Below are 20,308 nucleotides of genomic sequence, written 5' to 3'. Positions count from 1 at the left end.
CCTCAGTCTTCCTTATTCATTGTCCAGCTTTCACATGCACACGAGACTATTGAAAATACCATGGCCTGGGGTAGGCAAACCTTAGTCTTCAAAGAGACATCTTTGCTCTTCAGCACTTTTTAAAGAGTCTTTTGTAGCAGATTTGCCTAGTGCAATATGACCTCTGACTTCTTGACTGCTGCTTCCATGAATTTCACCACCACCTCCACACATTTTTCCTGAATTTCCTCATATTAAAAGTTTGTTTGGAGATTGGACAGTCAAAATGACAACTGTAGACCACATGTTGTATCAACAAACACACTTTGGCTATATAATTTTTAAATGCTATTACTGAAAATAATGTAACTATCCCTTGTACATGGTAAATCCAATAAGCCTCAGTACTGTTGGCTACAATTTTACTTCATCTACCTGGTTAGAACCAACGTTGTGTGTATACCTTAAAGATGAGTAAGGCAGTTATAAAGTCCATGGATGGTGATGCTGATAAAAATTTGAGAGTCAGAGAAAACAAATCCAAATTCAAATTAAGTTGTTATTCTGGGTAGAAAAAATTGCCACTCCTTCCATGCCACTAGTCCAATGTAATCAATGGGTTACTCAATAGCTGGCTGTATCCCTTGGTATTTAGGACCATTAAGGAAGTCCCTGGATGGTATAAACAGTAAATGAGCTCAGCTGCTAACCAAAAAGTTGATGGTTCAAGTACACCCAAAGGTGTCTCAGAAAAAAGTCCTCGTGATTTATTTCTGGAAAATCAGCCATTAAATTATGGAGCACACCTCTTCTCTGACATGCATGGGTTTCCAATAAGTTGGAATTGACTGGATGAAAACTAGTTTAAGGACTCCGGAAAGGGTATGCAGCAGGGTTGTATCCTTTCACCTACTTATTACTTATTCAATCTGTATGCTGAACAAAGGTTCTGAGAAGCTGGACTATATAAAAAAGATAGCATGAGGATCAGAGGAAGACTCATTAACAACCTGTGATATGCAGATGGCACAAGCTTGCTTGCTGAAAATGAACGTGACTTGCAGCACTTACTGATAAAGGTCAAAGATTATAGCTTTCAATATGGATTATACCTGAACATGAAGAAAATGAAAATTCTCATAGCTGGACTGAAAAACAACATTATGTTAAATGAAGAAGAAACTGAAGTTAATGATTTCATTCCACTTGGATCAACAATCAATGTTCATAGAAGCAGCCGTCAAGAAATCAAATGATGTATTGCATTGGGCAAATCTGCTACAAAAGATCTGTTTAATGTTCTAAAAAGTAAAGATGTCATTTTGATGGCTAAGGTGCATCTGACACAGGCCATGGAGTTTTCAATCACCTCTTTTATATTTAAAAGCTGAACAATGTAAAAGGAAGACAAAAGAAGAATTGATGCATTTGAATTGTGATGTTGGGGGAAAATATTGTATATAACTTGGACTGCCAGAAGAATGAACAAATAGTCTCAGAATAAATAAAGCTAGAATGCGCCTTAGAAATGAGAATGGTAATGTTTTGGCTCTCTTATTTTTGGACACATCATCAGAAAGAAGAGTCACTAGAAGAAGACATCATGAGCGCTAAGGTAGAAGAGCAGCAAAAATGAAGGAAATACTCTATGAGATGGACTGACACAATAGCAGCAACAATGGACTAAAGAATACCAATGATCCTGAAGATGGTGTGGGACTAGGCAACATTAGTTCTGTTGCACAGTTCTACTCTGACACCCATGGGGTGGCCGCGGGTCGGAACTAACCTGATGAAAACTAGCCTAAGAGTTGACTTCATGGTGACTAACAACAAGGACTCAGGAATACATTGGGTTATTAAGCAATGAATCCTCTGGGGCAAGGGGAAGTTCATGTTGCTAAGCTTGCCTAAACCCACTACCACTGAGTCGAATCCAACTCATAGGGACCCTTTAGGACAGAGTAGAACTGCCCCATGGGGTTTCCAAGGCTGCCTCATCTTTCTCCTGTAGAGTGGCTGGTTGATTCGAACCACCAACCTTTTGGTTAGCCGCCAAGTGCTTTAGCCACTACACCACCAGCATTCCTTAGACATTCTCCCTAATCACCAATTATTCTTTTCTCTTTTAACCTTGAACTCACTCCAATTAGACTTTCAATTCACCACTCCACCAAAACCAGGCTTGTCAAGGTCACCTATGGAGTCCTGTTAGTTAAATCCAGGTGATATTCACTCTTCACCTTGTTTGATCAACTGGCAGTTTTGATATAATTAATTGCTCTTTCTTCCTTACAACACTATCTTCCTTAGCCTCCAGGACCCCACACTCTCCTGATTTTCCTTCCATCTCACAAGACTCTTCTATTGAGCTTATTATTCCTCTTCATCTTCCAATCTCTAAATGTTGGTCATATTCAGGTCAAATTATTTATAAGCAGCACAGATTACTTCTGTGCACATCCGACTGGCCAGAATTCAGTCACATGGTCCCATCTAATGCAAAAGAACAGGAAAACATAGTTTAACGGTGCCACTAGCATTTTCTGTTACAACCGCCTATCGCTTTCTGGTATTTGTATTTCTGAGACTCAATTTCTTCATCAATAAAATGGGGATAAGACCAATAAATGCCTCATAGGGTTGTTGTGAGATTAAATCACGTCAGGCAAATACAAGCCCTAATCAGATGTCATCATCATCACTATCATCATTATAATCACCAACACTACAAGAACTATGTTAAATTATATGTAATAGCAGATTTTGTTGTTGTTATGTGCCATCGAGTCGGACCCAACTCAGAGAGACCCCTGCTTGGGTTTCTGAGGCAGTATCACTATGGAAGTAGATTGCCCCATCTTCCTTCCGAGGAGTGGCTGGTGGGTTTGAACTGCCAGCCTTCTGGTTAGCAGTCAAGTGCTTTAGGCACTGTGCTACCAGAGCCGATACTCTTGCTTTTTTTCTGGTTTCAATGGAATATCCATTCCACTCTCACTGACATTTGATACTTTAGAGAAGTAGTTATGAAGTCTTATTTTATCAAGAGTTTTTATTTAGAGGAAGCCATGATTACTTTTAAATGAAAAGATAAATATTTAAATTAAAAAATTAAACTTAACTTGTTAAAGTATCGGTCTGTGTTTTTTTAAACTTTTATTATGTTATGCAACCATTTAAATGCAGTAAATTCTATCTTATTTACAAATCAACTAATCATAATTTTCCATTAAATATTTTCCCACACTTTAGTGAGAAAGAATAAAACAACAAGGAAATGAGAATCATCCTGAATAAGTTAGAAAAATACTTCCGTGTATGGTCTGAGGTTCATATGATCAGTTCAATTTCTAATATTTTTTATTCCCCTCCAATCCCAACAATAAGGGGCTTTGGTGGTATAGTAGTTAAGGTATTTGGCTGCTAACCAAAAGGTCAGTAGTTTGAACCCACCAGCTGCTACATGAATAAAAGGTGAGGCAGTCTGCTTCTGTAAAGATTTACAGCCTTGGAAACCCAATTGGGGTTGCTATTAGTCAATTTTGACTTGATGGTAGCAAGTTTGCTGAGTTTATCCCAACTATAATTTATAGCCACTTCATAAAGCAATGCTCCTTTAGTTAAATCTTCCATTATTTTATTTCCTCTACCACATTTGTTAATCCATTAAAGAAAACTGATATGGCTTATAAATATTCTCAGCAATTTGAAACAAGAACTATTAACTAGAACATTTCATGACCCATTAATAAAAGTTTTACTATAGCTAAGAATACTGCATGCATCTTCAGAAAGAGCATGAGACTTAGGGTGAGTCAGCCCTCCTAGGGTTTGTGGCACTCCATAAACTCTGAGTCTCAGATTCTGTCTTACCCAATGAGGATAATACCAATGCCTACTTTACAGGAAGAAGTGAGATGTTAGTGAAATATCCATATGAAAGTATTTTGAAAATAATAAATATTATATATTAAAAAAAAACCTCACTGTCATCGGGTCAATTCTGACTCATAGAGACCCCCTTTGGGTTTGTGAGGCAGTAAATCTTTATAAAAGTAGATTGTCCAGTTTTCCTACTGCAAAGTAGCTGGTGGGTTTGAACCACCAAACTTCTGGTTACCAGTCAAATGCCTTAGGCACTATGCCACCAGAGTGGTATTATATGTTGTTGTTGTTATGTGCTGTCGAATCAGTCCCGACTCATAGCGACCCCTCCTTGGGTTTCCAAGGCGGTATCACTACGGAAGTAGATTGCCCAGCGTACATAAATGGTAGTTATTATCTAAAGATTTTTAGATCTTTGAAATGGAGCATTCAAAGATTTTACACTCCATAATAATCAAATGTCACAGTAATCATCTAGATTTGTGTTCAGTAGAGAGGAATCTGATTGCTGGTATCAAGAGCAGGAAAGAACAAGGTAGGAAAAACTAATAAATTGTGCTTTCAAGTGCATATGTTTACTTTATTAAACCTTTTTGTAGCAAAGCTTTTAATATGTGAAAATATTTGGAGGGCCTGGCTGCATGGTATAAAATAAAAGCTACATGAACTTCAAACATATCTGGTAAATGTCAATATGGTTCAGTTACTAAGGACTTGTAATTCAAATTAAATTTATTTTTTGTTTTTATCTTTTTAAAAATAAGTTTGGTAGGAAAAACACATCACATCTTTGTGATTTTACTAACTACTTGTGTCAAACATATGACTTTAACTAGGACATATGAGTAAATAAAAGATGCTCAATAAGGCTTGGTTCACCTGGTGTGTTAGACTGGGTTCTCTAGAGAAACAAAATCAGTAAAGCTTATCTGTAGAGAGAATGAGAAATTTATCTTAGGAAAATGGCTCATACACTTATAGAAGCTGGCAAGTCCAAAATTCTTGGATCAAACGTCAAACTGGAAGCTTTTCCCGACTCAAGCAGCTGCAGGGGCTGAGGAGCTCAAGGTTGGCAGGCAGTATACTGGCTGATGCGTCCAACGAATGACAAATCCAAGATCTCCAGGTCAAATGGTGGACTGTTGTAGGCAGCACAACAGAATCCCGATCCACAGAAGAGTGTCTCTTTTCCCAGGATGTCCATAAATACACTGGAAGCAGGCCACACTCCTAGGGAAACTCTCTTTCAACAGATTGGCTGCTCAAAACATGTCCATCTGATCACATCATGGGAAAAACCACATCACAACTGCTTAAACCACACAGGATTATGGTCCAGTCAAATTGACACACAGCTCCAACCATCACACCTGGTCAGCCTTGCCACAATAGAGAAACTCCAGGCCTATCTGACAGGTTCTGGAAACTTTGCTTGGTGGCTTGTTGTTGTTGTTGTTATCCTACTTCCGTAGTGATACTGCCTCGGAAACCCAAGGAGGGGTCGCTATGAGTCGGGGCCGACTCGACGGCACATAACAACAACAACAACAACATAGAGCTGGGCAGTTAAACAAGAATCATTTTGGTGCAGAAACCTCAAATGGATCTGGAACAAACTAATTCTGGGATGAACTCTAAGAAGTAGCAAAGATGGATTTCTACTATGCTAGTTTGTGTCTCTTAGACTTGTTATCAAAGACTGTTGTTGTTGTTTGCCGTTGAGTCGGCCCCGACTCATAGCGACCCCTCCCTACGGAAGTAGGATCGCCCAACCTTCCTTCCGAGGAGTGGCTGGTGGGTTTGAACCGCCAGTCTTCTGGTGAGCAGTCAAGTGCCTTAGGCACTATGCTACCAGAGCTCCCTATCAAAGACTACTACTACTAATAGTTGGTGTCAAGTCGATTCTCAGTCATAAGAATCCCATGTGTGTCAGAATAGAACTGTGCTCCGCATAGTTTTCAATGGAACCAGTTTGTCACAAGCACTTTGCCAGGCTTTTCTTCTGAAGTGGCTCTAGGTTGATTCAAATCAACTTTCGGTTAGCAGCCAAGCATTTGCACTACCAGGGACTCCAATAATAATGATAACAATAATAATACCATTAATCATTACAATATACTCAGCATTACTTTAAGCACTTTACATGAATTATTTCACTTAATCCTTACATGTATCAATCTTGTGAAGTATAGCTATTATTATCGCTGTTTTACAGATGAGGAAAATGAAGCACAGAGAGGTTGAGGAACTTGGCGAAGATCACCAGGCTAGTCGGCGGTAGGGCCAAGCTTTGAACCAAGGTAGTCTAACCTCTACAACCCCCTTTCTTAACCATACCCAAACCGCACCATAGGGTTTCCAAGGATATAAACTTTGTGGAAGCAAACTGCCACATTTTTGTACTGCAGAGCGCCTGGTGGGTTCGAACCACCCACCTTTCAGTTACCAGCCCAGTGCTTAACTGAGCCACTGGAAGTTGCTTTCAAATCCAGTCAGAAAAGGATAGGCAACTGTTCCAAGAGAATGCTGGGGCACTGTTAGACTGTGCTTACCAGTCCCTTTGCATTCGACGGGACTATGTGACTGAGTTCTGACTCCACTTTGCATGAATTTTTCCAGTGTATTACTAGTTTGCTTCAAGCAAGTAAGACCTGTCCTCTGGGTTTTCCAGAACGCAGTCACTCCCAGGCCAACTTACTCAGGCTGGCAACCCTAGACCCACTAAGACGGTATTAATGACTGAATGGCTGCGTTAACAAATAAATGTGCCATACATCCTAGGAAGACTTGAGTCGATAAGCAAAGCCTGGACAAGGCTTGCCAAGAATCACCCTCACCCTAGCTAGCAGCCAACTCGACGCAGTCCTCGAGTGCGAAAAGGAATACGAGAACGCCTCGGAACCAATGGCGCAACTCTTGTTTCCAGCGCCAGTGGGGGACGCATTTGCCGGAGATACGCCGAGGGCGGAGTCTGGCCGCGAGCGCGGTACCGAGAATTGCAGCCCGAGCCGCAAGGTAGCTGCAGTGCCCCAGGGGGTGCACAGGCTCATCGGGTAGCAGGAAGGAGGGCTACGCATCTAGGCAGGGGTGTATGCCGGAGCGGCCAGAGCGGCGGCGTCGGACGCTGTGCCCCAGCCCGGTCTAGGCGCTGCGGCGCGCGCCTCCCCGGCCCGCGCGATCATGAATCTGGAGCGGCTGCGAAAGCGTGTCCGGCAGTACATCGACCAGGTGGGGGGCTGGGGCGCCGGTCGGGAGGGACGGCCGACCCAGGGCAGCGTGGGGCCCCGGAGCGCTGGAGAAGAGACCCGCCCTGAGCCCATTTCCAAAGGAGCTTGGAAGGAAGAGTTAACTGTCATTAGTGTTCTTCGTGGGAAGTGATTAGATATTGGCGTTAATTTGCGGGTGGGGTGGGGGTGGTAAACTCCCTTTTCTCCTTGTATCTCTTACCTATAAGTAAGCATTTCCTGCTTATTTATCACTCCTAACTCCAGAGCTCTTTTGTGCAGCCTGGAGGATAAGCAACATTTAGAATGAAAGCCACTTCAGTTCAGGGATGATTTGTACACCTGCTTAAGGTCCCACTCTGGATCCATCGTAACACTTGAGCACATAATATGTGCTTAGTAAATAGTTGTGCTAAATTGTAGTTGAAGAATTGTTTTAGGGGGAAAGTTACACGGTGGCTTCGAGTTTAGCTTGCTAATAGTAATTTATTCTAGTGGTTAAATTGCTTGCTAATAGAAATTTTTTCTAGTGGGTGAATTGTAGTTCCTATTTGGCTGAATTAGAATGAAGATGTAAAGAGTCAAGCCTGTTGTCTCAAATCGATACTTTTAAAAATTCACATTGATTGTATCCCCATTCCCTGAACTACCTATGAGTGATCAACAAAAAGTGTTTAAAAGAAGCGTCTCCAGAATCAGCCTTGATATCACTGATTTTTCATTTAAATGTGTGCTCTCCTGGAAAGGAATAAGGGAGGAAAAAAACAAATATGAGACATGTGAAGTGCTGCAACCAAGCAGTATTTTCGATTACCACACTTTATTCAATTGAACAAATATTCAGAGTACTTTTTCTTGCACCATGGATGCAGTGAGGAACAAGACAGGCCTAGTTTTCACTTACGTTGAGCAGATCTGTAACCATCCCATAAAACATTCCTTCTCTCAGGCATGACTGGCAGCAGAGTTCCTAGTTTGCATCCAGGGGGACTGAGGCGAAGATTGGAGAAAAGACTGAAAACAGGGACTAAAGCTATTCACGATAAATGTGATTTCAGACTTCAAGTGACATGAATTGTTAGCATCTTCACTTTTAGAGTTGGCAGTCTCCCCACACACACACACCACACCCCGTGGTCAGAGACGCTTAGTTAATGTGTGTGTGTGTGTGCATTTAATTAGAATGTTACTAAAATTCCAACTGTATTATATGAGGTATTTGATACAGTATTCTTCCTACTGAACTCCAATTTGAGATTAATTGGTAAGAAGTACTAATTACTTGCCCTAACCTCACCCATCCACCAGCCACTCCTCGGAAGGAAGGTTGGGCAATCCTACTTCCGTAGTGATACTGCCTCGGAAACCCAAGGAGGGGTCGCTATGAGTCGGTGACGACTCGATGGCACATAACAACAACAACAACAACAACAACCACCTCACCCATTGCGACTGAGTCAATTACAACTCATATAGAACATAGGACGAGTAAAACTGCCCATTGCATTTTGAAAGCTATACATCTTTACAGAAGCAGACTACCTTATCTTTCTTCCCACTTTTTGGTTAGCAGCTGGATGATTTAACCAGAGCTCCTTACTAGTGACTGTTGTGTTTGTAATGTGCCATTAAGTCGGCCTGACTCATAGCAACCCCTCTTTGGGTTTCCGAGGCAGTATCGCTATGGAAGTAGATTGCCCAATCTTCCTTCCGAGGAGTGGCTGGTGGGTTTGAATTGCCAGCCTTCTGGTTAGCAGTCAAGTGCCTTAGGCACTAGGCTACCAGAGCTCCTTACTAATGATTAGCTATTGCAAAATAAAATAGTACTTAAATTAGCTACTCTTTGGGTACCTACTGATATATTTTTTTGAAGTGTATCAATTAAAAACAAAACTATCCTCATGAATTGTGTATATCAAAGATAGTATCATAATGTTTTTATTGTACCAATGAACTAAAATTCATCTTAGTTGAGCTGTAAGATAGACCCCCCCCCACACACTACTTATAAAAGCATATTACATTAAGATGTTGCTTTGTATATAGCATTATAATATTAGATGTCTGTTTAAAATTATTGAAATAACAGTGCAGTTACCTTTTTATTTTCTTTAAACAGCAACAGTATCAAAGTGCTCTATTTTGGGCAGATAAAGTAGCTTCACTCTCTCATGGTAAGTGACAAATGCTGGTTTTTTTCTTGTTTTACCCTAATCTTGAAAAATTTGTCTATTCTACCTTGTACTCTGACCATTCATGTAATTTTTCCTTCAGAAGAACCCCAGGACATTTACTGGTTGGCACAGTGTCTTTACCTGACAGCACAATATCATAGAGCAGCACATGCTCTTCGGTCCCGAAAACTAGACAAAGTAAGTAATTATATCAGCTTTAAAAGTTTTTAAAGCTTTTTTTAAAAAATGCCTCTGGATTAGTATTTAAAAAACCCAACTCACTGTTGTGGAGTCGATTTGACTCATAGCAGCCCCTCCTTCAGTTTCCAAGGCAGTATCTCTACGGAAGTAGATTGCCCAACCTTCCTTCTGAGTAGTGGGTGGGCAGTCTACTTCCAGAGATCCTTTAAATGGTATATAAAACCAAAACCAAACTCACTGCCATTGAGTCAATCCCGACTCATAGCAACCCCTCCTTGGGTTTCCGAGGTGGTATCTTCTGCAGAAGTAGATTGCCCAGTCTTCTGAGGAGTGGCTGGTGGGTTTGAACCACCAGCCTTTTGGTTAGTAGTCAAATGCCTTAGGCACTACGCCACCAGAGCTCCCTTGGATTGGTGTTGTTATTGTTGTTACGTGCCGTCGAGTTTGACCCGACTCATAGTGACCTCTCCTTGGGTTTCCGAGGTGGTATCACTACGGAAGTAGATTGCCCAACCTTCCTTCCAAGGAGTGGCTGGTGGGTTTGAACCACCAGCCTTCTAATTAGCAGTCAAGTAAGTGCCTTAGCCACTACGCTACCAGAGCTCTTGGATTAGTGTTAGGTGTATGTTATTTTTCTTTTTAAATAATTTCAGACTTGTAGAAGGTTTCAAAATTCTATATACTGTTCACCCAGCTTCCTTAAACATTAATATCTTAAATCTAAAACCAAACCCACTGCCATTGAGTCCATTCCGACTCATCGTGACCCCCAGTGGGCTTCTAAGGCTATATAAATCTTTACAGAAGTATACTGCCTCATCTTTCTTCCTTAGAGCAGCTGGTGGGTTTGAACCACTAACCTTTTGATTATCAGCCAAATGCCTTAACCACCAGAACTCCTTAATATTTTAAGTAGCCATAGCAAAATAACCAGAACAAGGATATTAACACTGATATAATATCATTAATTAATCTACAGACTTTATTGAGATTTCACCAATTGTCCTACTAAGGTCCTTTATCTGGTCCAGAGTCCTACTTTGCATTTTACTGTCATGCTTCTTTAATTTTCTCCAATCAGAGACAGCTCTCCAATCTTTTTTTTTTTTGTCACTAATAACCTTGACACTAAGAATACTGGACAGTTATTTTGTAGAATGTTTATTAAACTGTTTCCTCGTGATGAGATTTAGGGTTTGAATTTTTTTTTAGAAAGAAATTTACCAATGTTTTGTTTTATTTTCTTCCCCCTTCACCAAAATTAATATGCATCTATCCTCTAGTTAGTAGCTTACCCTCCCTTCCCCACCTATCACTGGTGGTAACCATCAAAGAATATTTCCTTTTTTTGTGAAACCCTTTTCTTGACTTTTTACAATAGTGGTCTCATACAATATTTGTCCTTTTGTGATTAACTAATTTCAATCAGCATAGTGGCCTCTAAGTTCATCCATGTTATGAGATGTTTCAGATTCTTCATTGATGTTTAATGTTGTGTAGTGTTCCATTGTGTGTATATATACCATAGTTTGTTGATCCATTGTGTGTATATACCATAGTTGTTGATGGGCATTTAGGTTGTTTCCATCTTTTTGCTATTTTGAATAGTGCTACGATGAACATGAGTGTGTATATATCTGTTCCTATCATGGCTCTTATTTCTCTAGGCTTTATACCTAGTGATGGAATTGCTGGATCCAGCTTTTTAAGGAAATGCCATACCATTTTCTACAGTGGTTGCACTATTTTACTGTCCCACCAGCAGTTATGAGGGTTCTAGTCTGTCTACACCCTCAATGCCTTCGTTGTTTCATGTTTTTTGAACTTTGCTATTATTGTGAGTGTGATGTGATATCTCACTGTCATTTTGATTTGCATCTTTCTAATGGCTAATGATTGCGAGCGTTTCTTCAAGTGTTTGTTAGTTGCCTGAATTATCTTCTTTGGTGAAGTGTCAGTTCATGTCCTCTGCCAATTTTTAATTGGGTTATTTTGTTTTTTGTTGTTAAGGTGTTGAAGTTTTCTATGAATTTTAGAGATTAGCCCCTTGTTTGATAATGTCATTGACAAAATTTTTTTCCCAGTCTGTGAGTTTCTTTTTACTCTTTTGGTGAACTCTTTTGATGTACAGAAGTGTCTAATTTTTAGGAGGTCTCAGGCATGTATTTTGTCTTGATGTTTATTTGTTTTTATTATATTCAATAGTGTATTTTTGCCCTGAATTAAGGTCCCTTAGTTTGTCCCTGTTTTTTCTATTATGGTCTTTATGGTTTTAGGTTCAGATATTTGATCTAATTTGAGTTCATTTTTGTATGTGGTGTGAGATATGGGTCCTATTTTTCATTTTTCTGCAAGTGAATACCCAGTTTTGCCAGCACCATTTATTAAAGAGACTGTCTCTTCCCGATTTAATGAGTTTTGGCCCTTTGTCAAAAATCACATGTCCATAGGGTAGATGGATTTACTTCTGGGTTCTAAATCTTGTTCCACAGTCTGTGTGTCTGTCATTGTACCAGTAGCAGGTTGTTTTAACAGGGTTGTGCTCACTTTGTAGAATAAATTTGGGGAGATTTTCTCCCTTTCTATATTCTGGAATAGTTTGAGAAGAATTGGTATTAGCTTTTCTCTGAATGTTTGGTAGAGTTCACCAGTGAAGCCATTTGGGCCAGGAATTTCTTTTGTTGGTACGTTTTTTTTTTAATGACCTGTTCAATTTCTTCTTTTGTTATGAGTCTGTTCAAATTTCTACCTCAGTCTGTGTTAGTTTAGGTAAGTAATGTGTTTCTAGAAATCTGTCCATTTCTTGTAGGCTTTCAAATTTGTTGGAGTACAGTTCTTCATAGTATCCTGATATTATCCTTTTTATTTCAGTTGGTTCTTTTGTGATGTCTCCCATTTCGTTTCTTATTCCTGTTATTTACATCTTCTTCTCCTTTTCCTTTGTTAAATTTGCCAGTGGTTTGTTGATTTTATTAATTTTTTCAAAGAACCAACTTCTAGTCTTATTGATCCTTTTTATTGCTTTTCTGTTTCATTTATTTCTTCTCAAATCTTTATTATTTCTTTTCTTTTTTTGACTGTAGGCTTTTTTTTTTTTTGCTGCTTTTTTTAAAAAAATTCTTTGAGATGTCAGGTAAGGTGTTGATTTTGGCTTTTTTTTATGTGCGCCTTTATTGCTATAAATAGCCCTCTGAGCACAGCTTTTGCTGTGGCCCAAAGATTTTGATCTGTTGTGTGTTCATTCTTGTTTGATTTAAGGAATTTTAAAATTTCATTATTTATTTCTTATTTTACCCAGTTTTTAAGCAGGGTGTTACTCAATTTCCATGTGTTTGCTTTTTCCCTTTTATCTTCTGTTTATCTGGTTACCTAGTTCCACGAATGAGATGGCTTTTAAGAATATGCCACAAATGAGATGGCTTTAAGAAACGAGTTTATTCTTACAATTTTTGGAAGGTAGAAGTCCAGGTTCCAAGTGCCAGGCTCTAGGGGTTGTGTGAAAGCCCCTTGATCTTGGGCTTCAGCTCTGCCTCTTGCTCCCAGCCCACTGAAGCTAGAGGCACCTCTTCACTCAGGCAGGTACTGGCTGCTGGGCTAACAAGCCCAAGGTTGACAAATAAAATGGCACAGTCCCAGTGTTACCAAACAACACAGCAGGCCATTGCTTCAAGTCCATTAAAAGTCCCAAGGTCAGCAGAGCATGGTAGGCTGCTGAACAACAACACAACTACATGCAGGTTTCAAGCATGCCAAAAGGCTAAAGACCATTCCCAAAGCTGCTATTTATATATGAGAAGCAGACCACATCCCTAAAGCAACTACTCAGCTGCTTGTGGTAGATCCCACCATGGAGTTGATTGCTGGTCTCATCATGGGAAATAATAACCACCAGCTGCCTGGCCACTCAACCAGGCCCAGTCCACTCTTTGTCAACTTGACATCTGTACAGATCTTCAGTGGGTGATACCTGTACAGATCTCTCACTGGGTGGCTCCAGTCCCCTAGTTCCTGAGTGGCAACCTTATTCCCTTGGCCTGGTGAGCCTCTTTCCTCTCCCTCTTGGGCAGCAGCTGTAACTCCCATTGCTGATTTCTAATTTTATAGCATTGTTATCTGAGAAGATGCTTTGCAGTATTTTGATGTATTATATTTATTGAGGCTTGCTTCATGGCCTAACATATTGTCTGTTCAAGAGAATGTTCCACATGTACTAGAAAATGTATATGGTGCTGTTGTTGGGTGAAATGTCTTTCTGTATATGTCTATAAGGTCAAGTTGGCTGATGGTATTGTTTAATTCTTCTGTGTCTTTGTTGAATTTCTTTTTAGCTGTTCTATCCTTCATTGAAAGTGGTGTATTAAAGTCTACCTATTGCTCTCTTTGTTTAATACCATGGCTTGGATGAGGTGTACCCTAGTCTTCAAACTGACATCTGAAAGTCTCTATTATGGTAGAGTTATCTATTTCTGTTTTCAATTCTGTTAAAGTCTGTTTAATGTATTTTGGGGCACTTTTGTGGGTGTACAGATATTTAGTATGATGATGTCCTCTTGTTCAACTTATCCTTTAATCATTACATAATATCCTTCTTTGTCTTATGGTGGTTTTTGTCTTAAAAACTATTTTATCAGAAATTAATATTGCCACTCCTGCTCTTTTCATTACCATTTGCTTGATATATTTTTTTTCCAACCTTTGATTTTTAGTAGATTTTTGTCTTTGTGTCTAAGGTATGTCTTTTATAGACAGCATATTGATGAGTCATGTTTTCTTACCCATTCTGCAATCTGATGCATTTAATCCATTTACATCCAGTATAATTATCAACAGGTGTGAATTGGTTGCTGTCGTTTTGTTATGTGTTTTTTGTGGTGTTGCTGATTTCTTTGTTCCTTATAATTTTTTTGTGCTGAATTTATTTTGCTCATGATTTTTCAAAAATCGTTTCCTTCATTACTATTGTTTTAGAATTTGCTAAATATTTATGACTGTCTTCTCTTTTATTTTGATGAGAAAGTTTGTTAATTTTCTTTCAGGTTACTCTGTGACAGCCTTACAAGTGTATTTTACTTTGGATACTTCTATATCTGAATTGGGTTTCTAGATTATGTTGTCATGTATGTTAATCACAGGTTGTTGTTTGCTTTTGTTGGTTCTCTGTACAAAGGACTCCCTTTGATAAATCTTGTAAGGTTGGCCTGGTTTTTACAAATTCCTTTAATTCCTATTTATCTGGAAATGCCCTAATTTTGGCATCATATTTGAGGGACAATGTTGCTGGGTATATAGGTCTTGGTTGGCAGTTTTTTTCTTTAAAGGGTTTTATATATGTCAGCCTATTGCCTTCTCACCTGCATGGTTTCTGCTGAGAAATTAGAGCTTCATCTTACTGATTGCTCTTCATAGGTAACTTTGTGTTTTTCTCAAGCTGCTTTCAGGATTCTTTCTTTGTCCTTTGTTTTGGAAAGTTTGATTATGATATGTCTTGGTGATTTTTTTTTTGAGGTCTATCTTGTTTGGGGTTCGTTGGACTTCTTGAATGCATATCTTCTCATCTTTCATCATATTAGGGAAGGCTTCTTCCAACAAATCCTCAATAATTTTCTGTGTGGTTTCATTTGTCTCTTCCTATGCTAGAATGCCAGTCACATGTAAGTTATTCCTCTTGATGGGGGTCCCACATCATTCTTGGGCTTTTTTGTTGTTGTTCTTTTTTCTGATTGTTTCCTTAACAAAATAGTATTGAGAACTTTGTCTTCAATCTCACTAATTCTGTCTTCAATTGATTCAATTCTATTCCATTGTCCTTTCAATGTCTTACCTATTTCTGAAATTTTAGTATTAATCTTCTGGATTTCTATTTGCTATTTTTGTATGGTTTCGAATTTTTTCATTTATTTAGCCACTTTGCTCTTGTATTATGTTCCTGAATTCTTCTAGAGTTTTGTCTGAATTTTCCTTGATCTGTCTCTCAATCCATCAAAGTTACCTAGATGTAATTATTTTGAATTCCTTATCAAATAGTTCCAGTACCACTTCTTTGGAGAGGTTTACTGGCTCTGTATTCTGGTCCCTTGTTTGTCTACTTTATCTTGCTTCTTTGTGTGAACAAGATTTGTCATTTATCTGTGAGGCATTGTGATGCTGTTGTATTTATATTTAATTGGTGATTATATGTTGGTATGATTTGCCCAGAATTTTATTTTGCTTTGTTTTGTTTTTTATATCCTAACAAGCGTGACTGATGTGCTACTCTGCTTGCTAATTTGGCAGCACTTAGGCACTCACCACCTGTCTCCTGATGGGTGTGATAAAGGAAGAGAATGTATGCACAGATCTCTGTTTACTGTTTGTGTACAGCAGTTGAAGGGAGATTGGGCTGGTACTGGTTGCTGTCTGTCATTGATCAGTTGGTGCAGAAGCAGGTGCTGGCCGTTGCCTAGTGGATGGGGCTGCAGGAGAAGCGGATGTAGTAGGTCATGTGGGCACTCCTGCCAGGTGGGATATAAATAAACCACCACTAGAAAATAAAAACAAGGAACAAAAAACACAAACAGTATAAACATACAACAACCACAAAAATAAATGGGGAAAAAAGAAGGCTAAAAAGTAAAAAAAGAAGGACAAAATCTGGGGAAGGGGAAAGAGAAAAGAGAGCAAGAGGAAAAAAAAGTAAAGAAAAATACAAAAAGACAAGCAAGGGATGGGACAAATGAAAAGAAGAAAAGAAAGGGAAAAGGGAGCAAGTTAAAAAAAAAAAAAAAAAAAAAACCAGAAGATCTAGGGAAAGGAAAGAATTAGAAAAGAAAGGAAAGAAAAAAAGAAAGGGAGGCAGGAAGGGCACCTGTGCAGTATTCCTGCTTGCTGATTAGGTAGAGGGGCCTAAGGCATTTGAATCCAGAAAGCACTCCTGCCAGCCCAATATTGCAGCTAGAGGCAGTCTTCTGGTCCCAGAAGGAGTTCCTGCTGGGCCATATTGTGGTTGGTCACAGAGTACCTCATCCAGAAGAAGTCCCTGCCATCCTAAAAGGCAGCTGAGTATAGGGTCTGGTCCCAGAAGTTCCTGCCTCTTCAAAAAGCAGCTGAAGGCAGGATATCTGGTCCTGGAACTAGTTCCTTCCTACCCAGAATGCAACTGGGGTAGGTTGCCTGATCCTGGATGAGTTCCTGCTGGATTAGAAGATATCTTGGGGCAGAGCGTCTGGACCTGGAAAATGCTGGCCCAAATGGTGGCTTGGAGCAAGGCATTGGTTCCAGAAGGAGTTGCTACTAACCAAGAAAGCAGCTGGGGGCAGGGCATTTGGTCCCAGAAGAAGTTCCTGCTGTCCCAAAATACAGCTTGTCACAGGGCCCCTGCTCCCAGAAGAAGTTCCTGTTGTCCCAGAAGGCGGATGGGTGTAGAACACCTGGTCCCCAAAAAAGTTTCTGCCTCTCCAAAAGATAGCTGGAAATAGGGCATCTGGTCCTAGAACTAGTTTCTGCTTACCTAGAAGGCAACTGGGGGCAGAGTGCCTGATCGCAGACAGAGTTCTTGCTGGCCCAGAAGGTGTCTCAGGGCAGGGCACCTGGACTTGGAAAAAGTTTCTGCTACTCCAGAAGGTGGCTGGGAGCAAGTGCCTGCTTTCAGAAGGAGTTCCTGCCAGCCCAAAAGCAGCTGTGGTCGTGATGTTTGGTCCCAGATAGAGTTCCTACCATCCTGAAAGGCAGATGGCCACAGGAGCCATGTTCCCAGAAAAAGTTCTTGCCATCCCCAAAGCTGGCTGAATGTAGTACACCTTGTCACAGAAAAAGTTCATGCCAGCCCAAAAGGCAGCTGGGAGCAGGGCACCTGGTTCTAGATCCAGTTCTTACCTGCCCAGAAGGCAGCTGGTGGCAGGGCACCCAGTCTACAATGGAACTCCTGCCAGTCCAGAAGATGGGTGGGGGTGGGGAATGGCCATACTGTTCACTGGGTATGGGGTACAAGGGGAGCAAGGGAAATATCACACCTTTCTGGTTGCCAGTCACCAGTATGGGTGCCAGTGCAGTCCTCAGCAAGTAGAGCCGATTTATCATGTTGCTGCCCCAATTGGAATGCCACTTGCATATTTCAAAATGGTCACGCCATCAGGCCAGTTAACAGTCCACAGCTCCATTTGTCTCCTTATTCACAGTTTTCATTCAGTTTCTTCTACTAGTTGGTATTTAATCCACTTTTTTTAATGCTTCCTTTCAAAGCTCAGGGCTCTAAAATTATCATCTGCATCTGTTTCAATTGGTTTCTCATTTCTTTGTTATAGAGGGTTTGGGTAGCTTGTCTGCCTGTTCTACAATTTTGCTAGAAGTACCCACTGCATGTTGTTTTATGTCCAAATTATTTAAAAGGATATCCATTTTTTCATATTGAATGTGAAAAGAAAATTTCTTATTCTTGATCTTGTTGTTGTTGTTGTTATGTGCCGTTGAGTCAGCCCTGACTCATAGCGACTCCTCCTTGGGTTTCCGAGGCAGTATCACTACGGAAGTAGGATTGCCCAACCTTCCTTCCGAGGAGTGGCTGATGGGTTTGAACCGCCAGCCATCTGGTGAGCAGTCAAGTGCCTTAGCCACTATGCTACCAGAGCTCCCATTCTTGATCTTAGTCATCTTATTTTTTCCTCTCCCACATCTAGTGATTAAATTCTAAAAATTTTGTTTTTCCTAAGTAGCTCTGAATCATGGATATTCCTTTCCATTTCACTGACACTCATACACATCAAAAACCAAACCAAACCATTGCTTTTAAGTTGATTCTGACTCATAGCGACCCTGTGGGACAGAATAGAACTGTTTCTCACAGTTTCCAAGGCAATAAAACTTTACAGAAGCAGATTGCCACATCTTCTCCCATGGAGCAACTGGTGGGTTCGAACCGCCTGTCTTTTAATGTGTAGCTGAATGTTTAACCTTTAATTTCTCTATTCTGTTGTTTCTTATCTCAATTCTCCAGCATTGTCTCTCCCCCTTCTCATTTTCCTTGTCTCTAATTCATCTTTCGAACTATCTAAAAGGTCTGATTGTATCACTCACGTAATCGTTCACTGATTTCCCATTGCCTACAGGAGAAAGTCAGACTACATTAATAGACAGCTGGCGTCCTTTATGACTTCTCTCCACTGTCAACACATGGAGCATGTTCTTCTGCCTTGCTGAACCCTACAGTTCCTTAAACTTGATGATTTTTCATGCTCAGTGCCTGGAATGCCACCGACCTGTTGAGTCCACTGCCTGACAAACTTCTCCTTTTCCCGGGCTCAGCCAGAATATTCCTATGAAGGTTTTCCTGACTTATCACTTACCCTTGTCCCTGCACATGTCTCCCCTGTTAAAAATTCTGTGGAGTCCTTACTCCATTTTGACTCCTCAGTGTCTAGTAAACAGTAGATTCATGGTAGATATGGCTTAAAGAGACTGGATTTTTTTTTTTTTTTTTTTACTGCAAGTGTCAAAGGAGAAATTATTAAAATGATTTATAGTATTTTAAAATGAAGATGCATATTACCTTGATCATTTTTTAAAAAAATTATTTATATTTTTGGTGAAAGTATACATAGCAAAACATACACCAATTCAACAATTTCTACATGCACAACTTAGTGACATTGATGACATTTTTTGAGTTGTGTAACTATTCTTGCTTTTCTTTTCCAAATTATTCTACCACCGTTAGCTTAAACTCACTGCTCCCTAAACTTGGCATCTGACATTTCAGTTGCTGTTGTCAGTTTAATCACATATAGATAATTCTTTAAAAGAGCTCAATGCATAAGGCAGACATTTTTTGGTAATTCAGCTAAACTGTGTTTTAAAATTGACTTCAGGTGTTAGTTTCAGGTGCTTACTTTTCTAATAGATTAATTTTTTTTTTCTTAGTTATATGAAGCATGCCGATACCTTGCAGCTCGATGCCATGTAAGTATGCTCTCCATGTCATGTATAGCTGTAAAAGCTTACTTTTATGCATCCTTCATGTATTTGTGAGAATTTTTGAGGTGGAGCTGGGCAAGTTAATAAAATATTTCATAAGGAAATGTTCTTTTCTTTAGGATTGCTTGCTGTAAAATATTGATTCTTCATTTCCTAAAAACTGACATGCATGGAAAAGTTCTGCTTTAGACATTTTTAAGTAAAGACTGGGTCTAATATTTATTGGTCCTTTAAAATCTGGAGATAAATACATGTGTATGTATTATTTAGTATTAGAAGTCATGGATAATGAACAGTATCTCTGTTTTTCTACATAGTATGCTGCAAAAGAGCACCAGCAGGCTCTTGATATCCTTGATATGGAGGAACCAATTAACAAAAGATTATTTGAAAAATACTTGAAGGATGAAAGTGGCTTGAAAGACTCCTCCAGTGACTGGGAAATATCACAGTCTTCAGTAAGTAATTACAGTCTAAAATACCAATCCCTGGAATCAGAAAAATGTTAGCATGCTTCAGTAACATTAATAAGAATTGCTCACATTACATAGCAAAAACAAATGACCTTTTTGAAATTTTCTTTGTTGGTTACCAGGGGTAAGAGGGGAGGGGAGGGAATGCTGTTAGATAGATATAGATAAGTATTGATTTGGGTGAAGAGAAGGGCAATGTACCAAATGTGAGTGACCAATATGGCAGCATTAAGGATGAGAAAGACATAGAGAGATACATGGGCAGTACAGACAACAAATACGAACCCTTTTGCATATACAGTACGGAGTTGTCAGTGAAAGCAAACATGGGTATAGGGACGGATAGATAGGTGAACAAGCTAAACAATTAGGTATGTCTAAATGGAGAGTGTATCCAAGATCATATATAGGGTTGGCAGACAATGGG

General features: G+C 39.7%; 1 protein-coding gene across 1 annotated transcript in view; it reads left to right on the top strand.

Annotated features, from left to right (window-relative positions):
• Positions 1 to 7,044: 7,044 nt before the first annotated feature.
• The window catches only part of CDC16 (cell division cycle 16), a 48,614-nt gene continuing 35,350 nt past the window's right edge, over positions 7,045 to 20,308 (top strand). Inside the window, exons 1-5 of the mRNA XM_007942374.2 lie at positions 7,045 to 7,092; positions 9,208 to 9,262; positions 9,363 to 9,460; positions 19,355 to 19,393; positions 19,726 to 19,866. Of these exons, the coding sequence (XP_007940565.1) occupies positions 7,045 to 7,092; positions 9,208 to 9,262; positions 9,363 to 9,460; positions 19,355 to 19,393; positions 19,726 to 19,866 (381 nt within the window). The remainder of the gene's footprint in view (positions 7,093 to 9,207; positions 9,263 to 9,362; positions 9,461 to 19,354; positions 19,394 to 19,725; positions 19,867 to 20,308) is intronic.

The sequence above is a fragment of the Orycteropus afer genome, unplaced genomic scaffold (assembly GCF_000298275.1).
Source record: "Orycteropus afer afer isolate SDZICR_OR568_19922 unplaced genomic scaffold, OryAfe1.0 scaffold00089, whole genome shotgun sequence".
Lineage (NCBI taxonomy): Eukaryota > Metazoa > Chordata > Mammalia > Tubulidentata > Orycteropodidae > Orycteropus > Orycteropus afer.
This window is presented reverse-complemented; position numbering and strand designations above follow the sequence as displayed.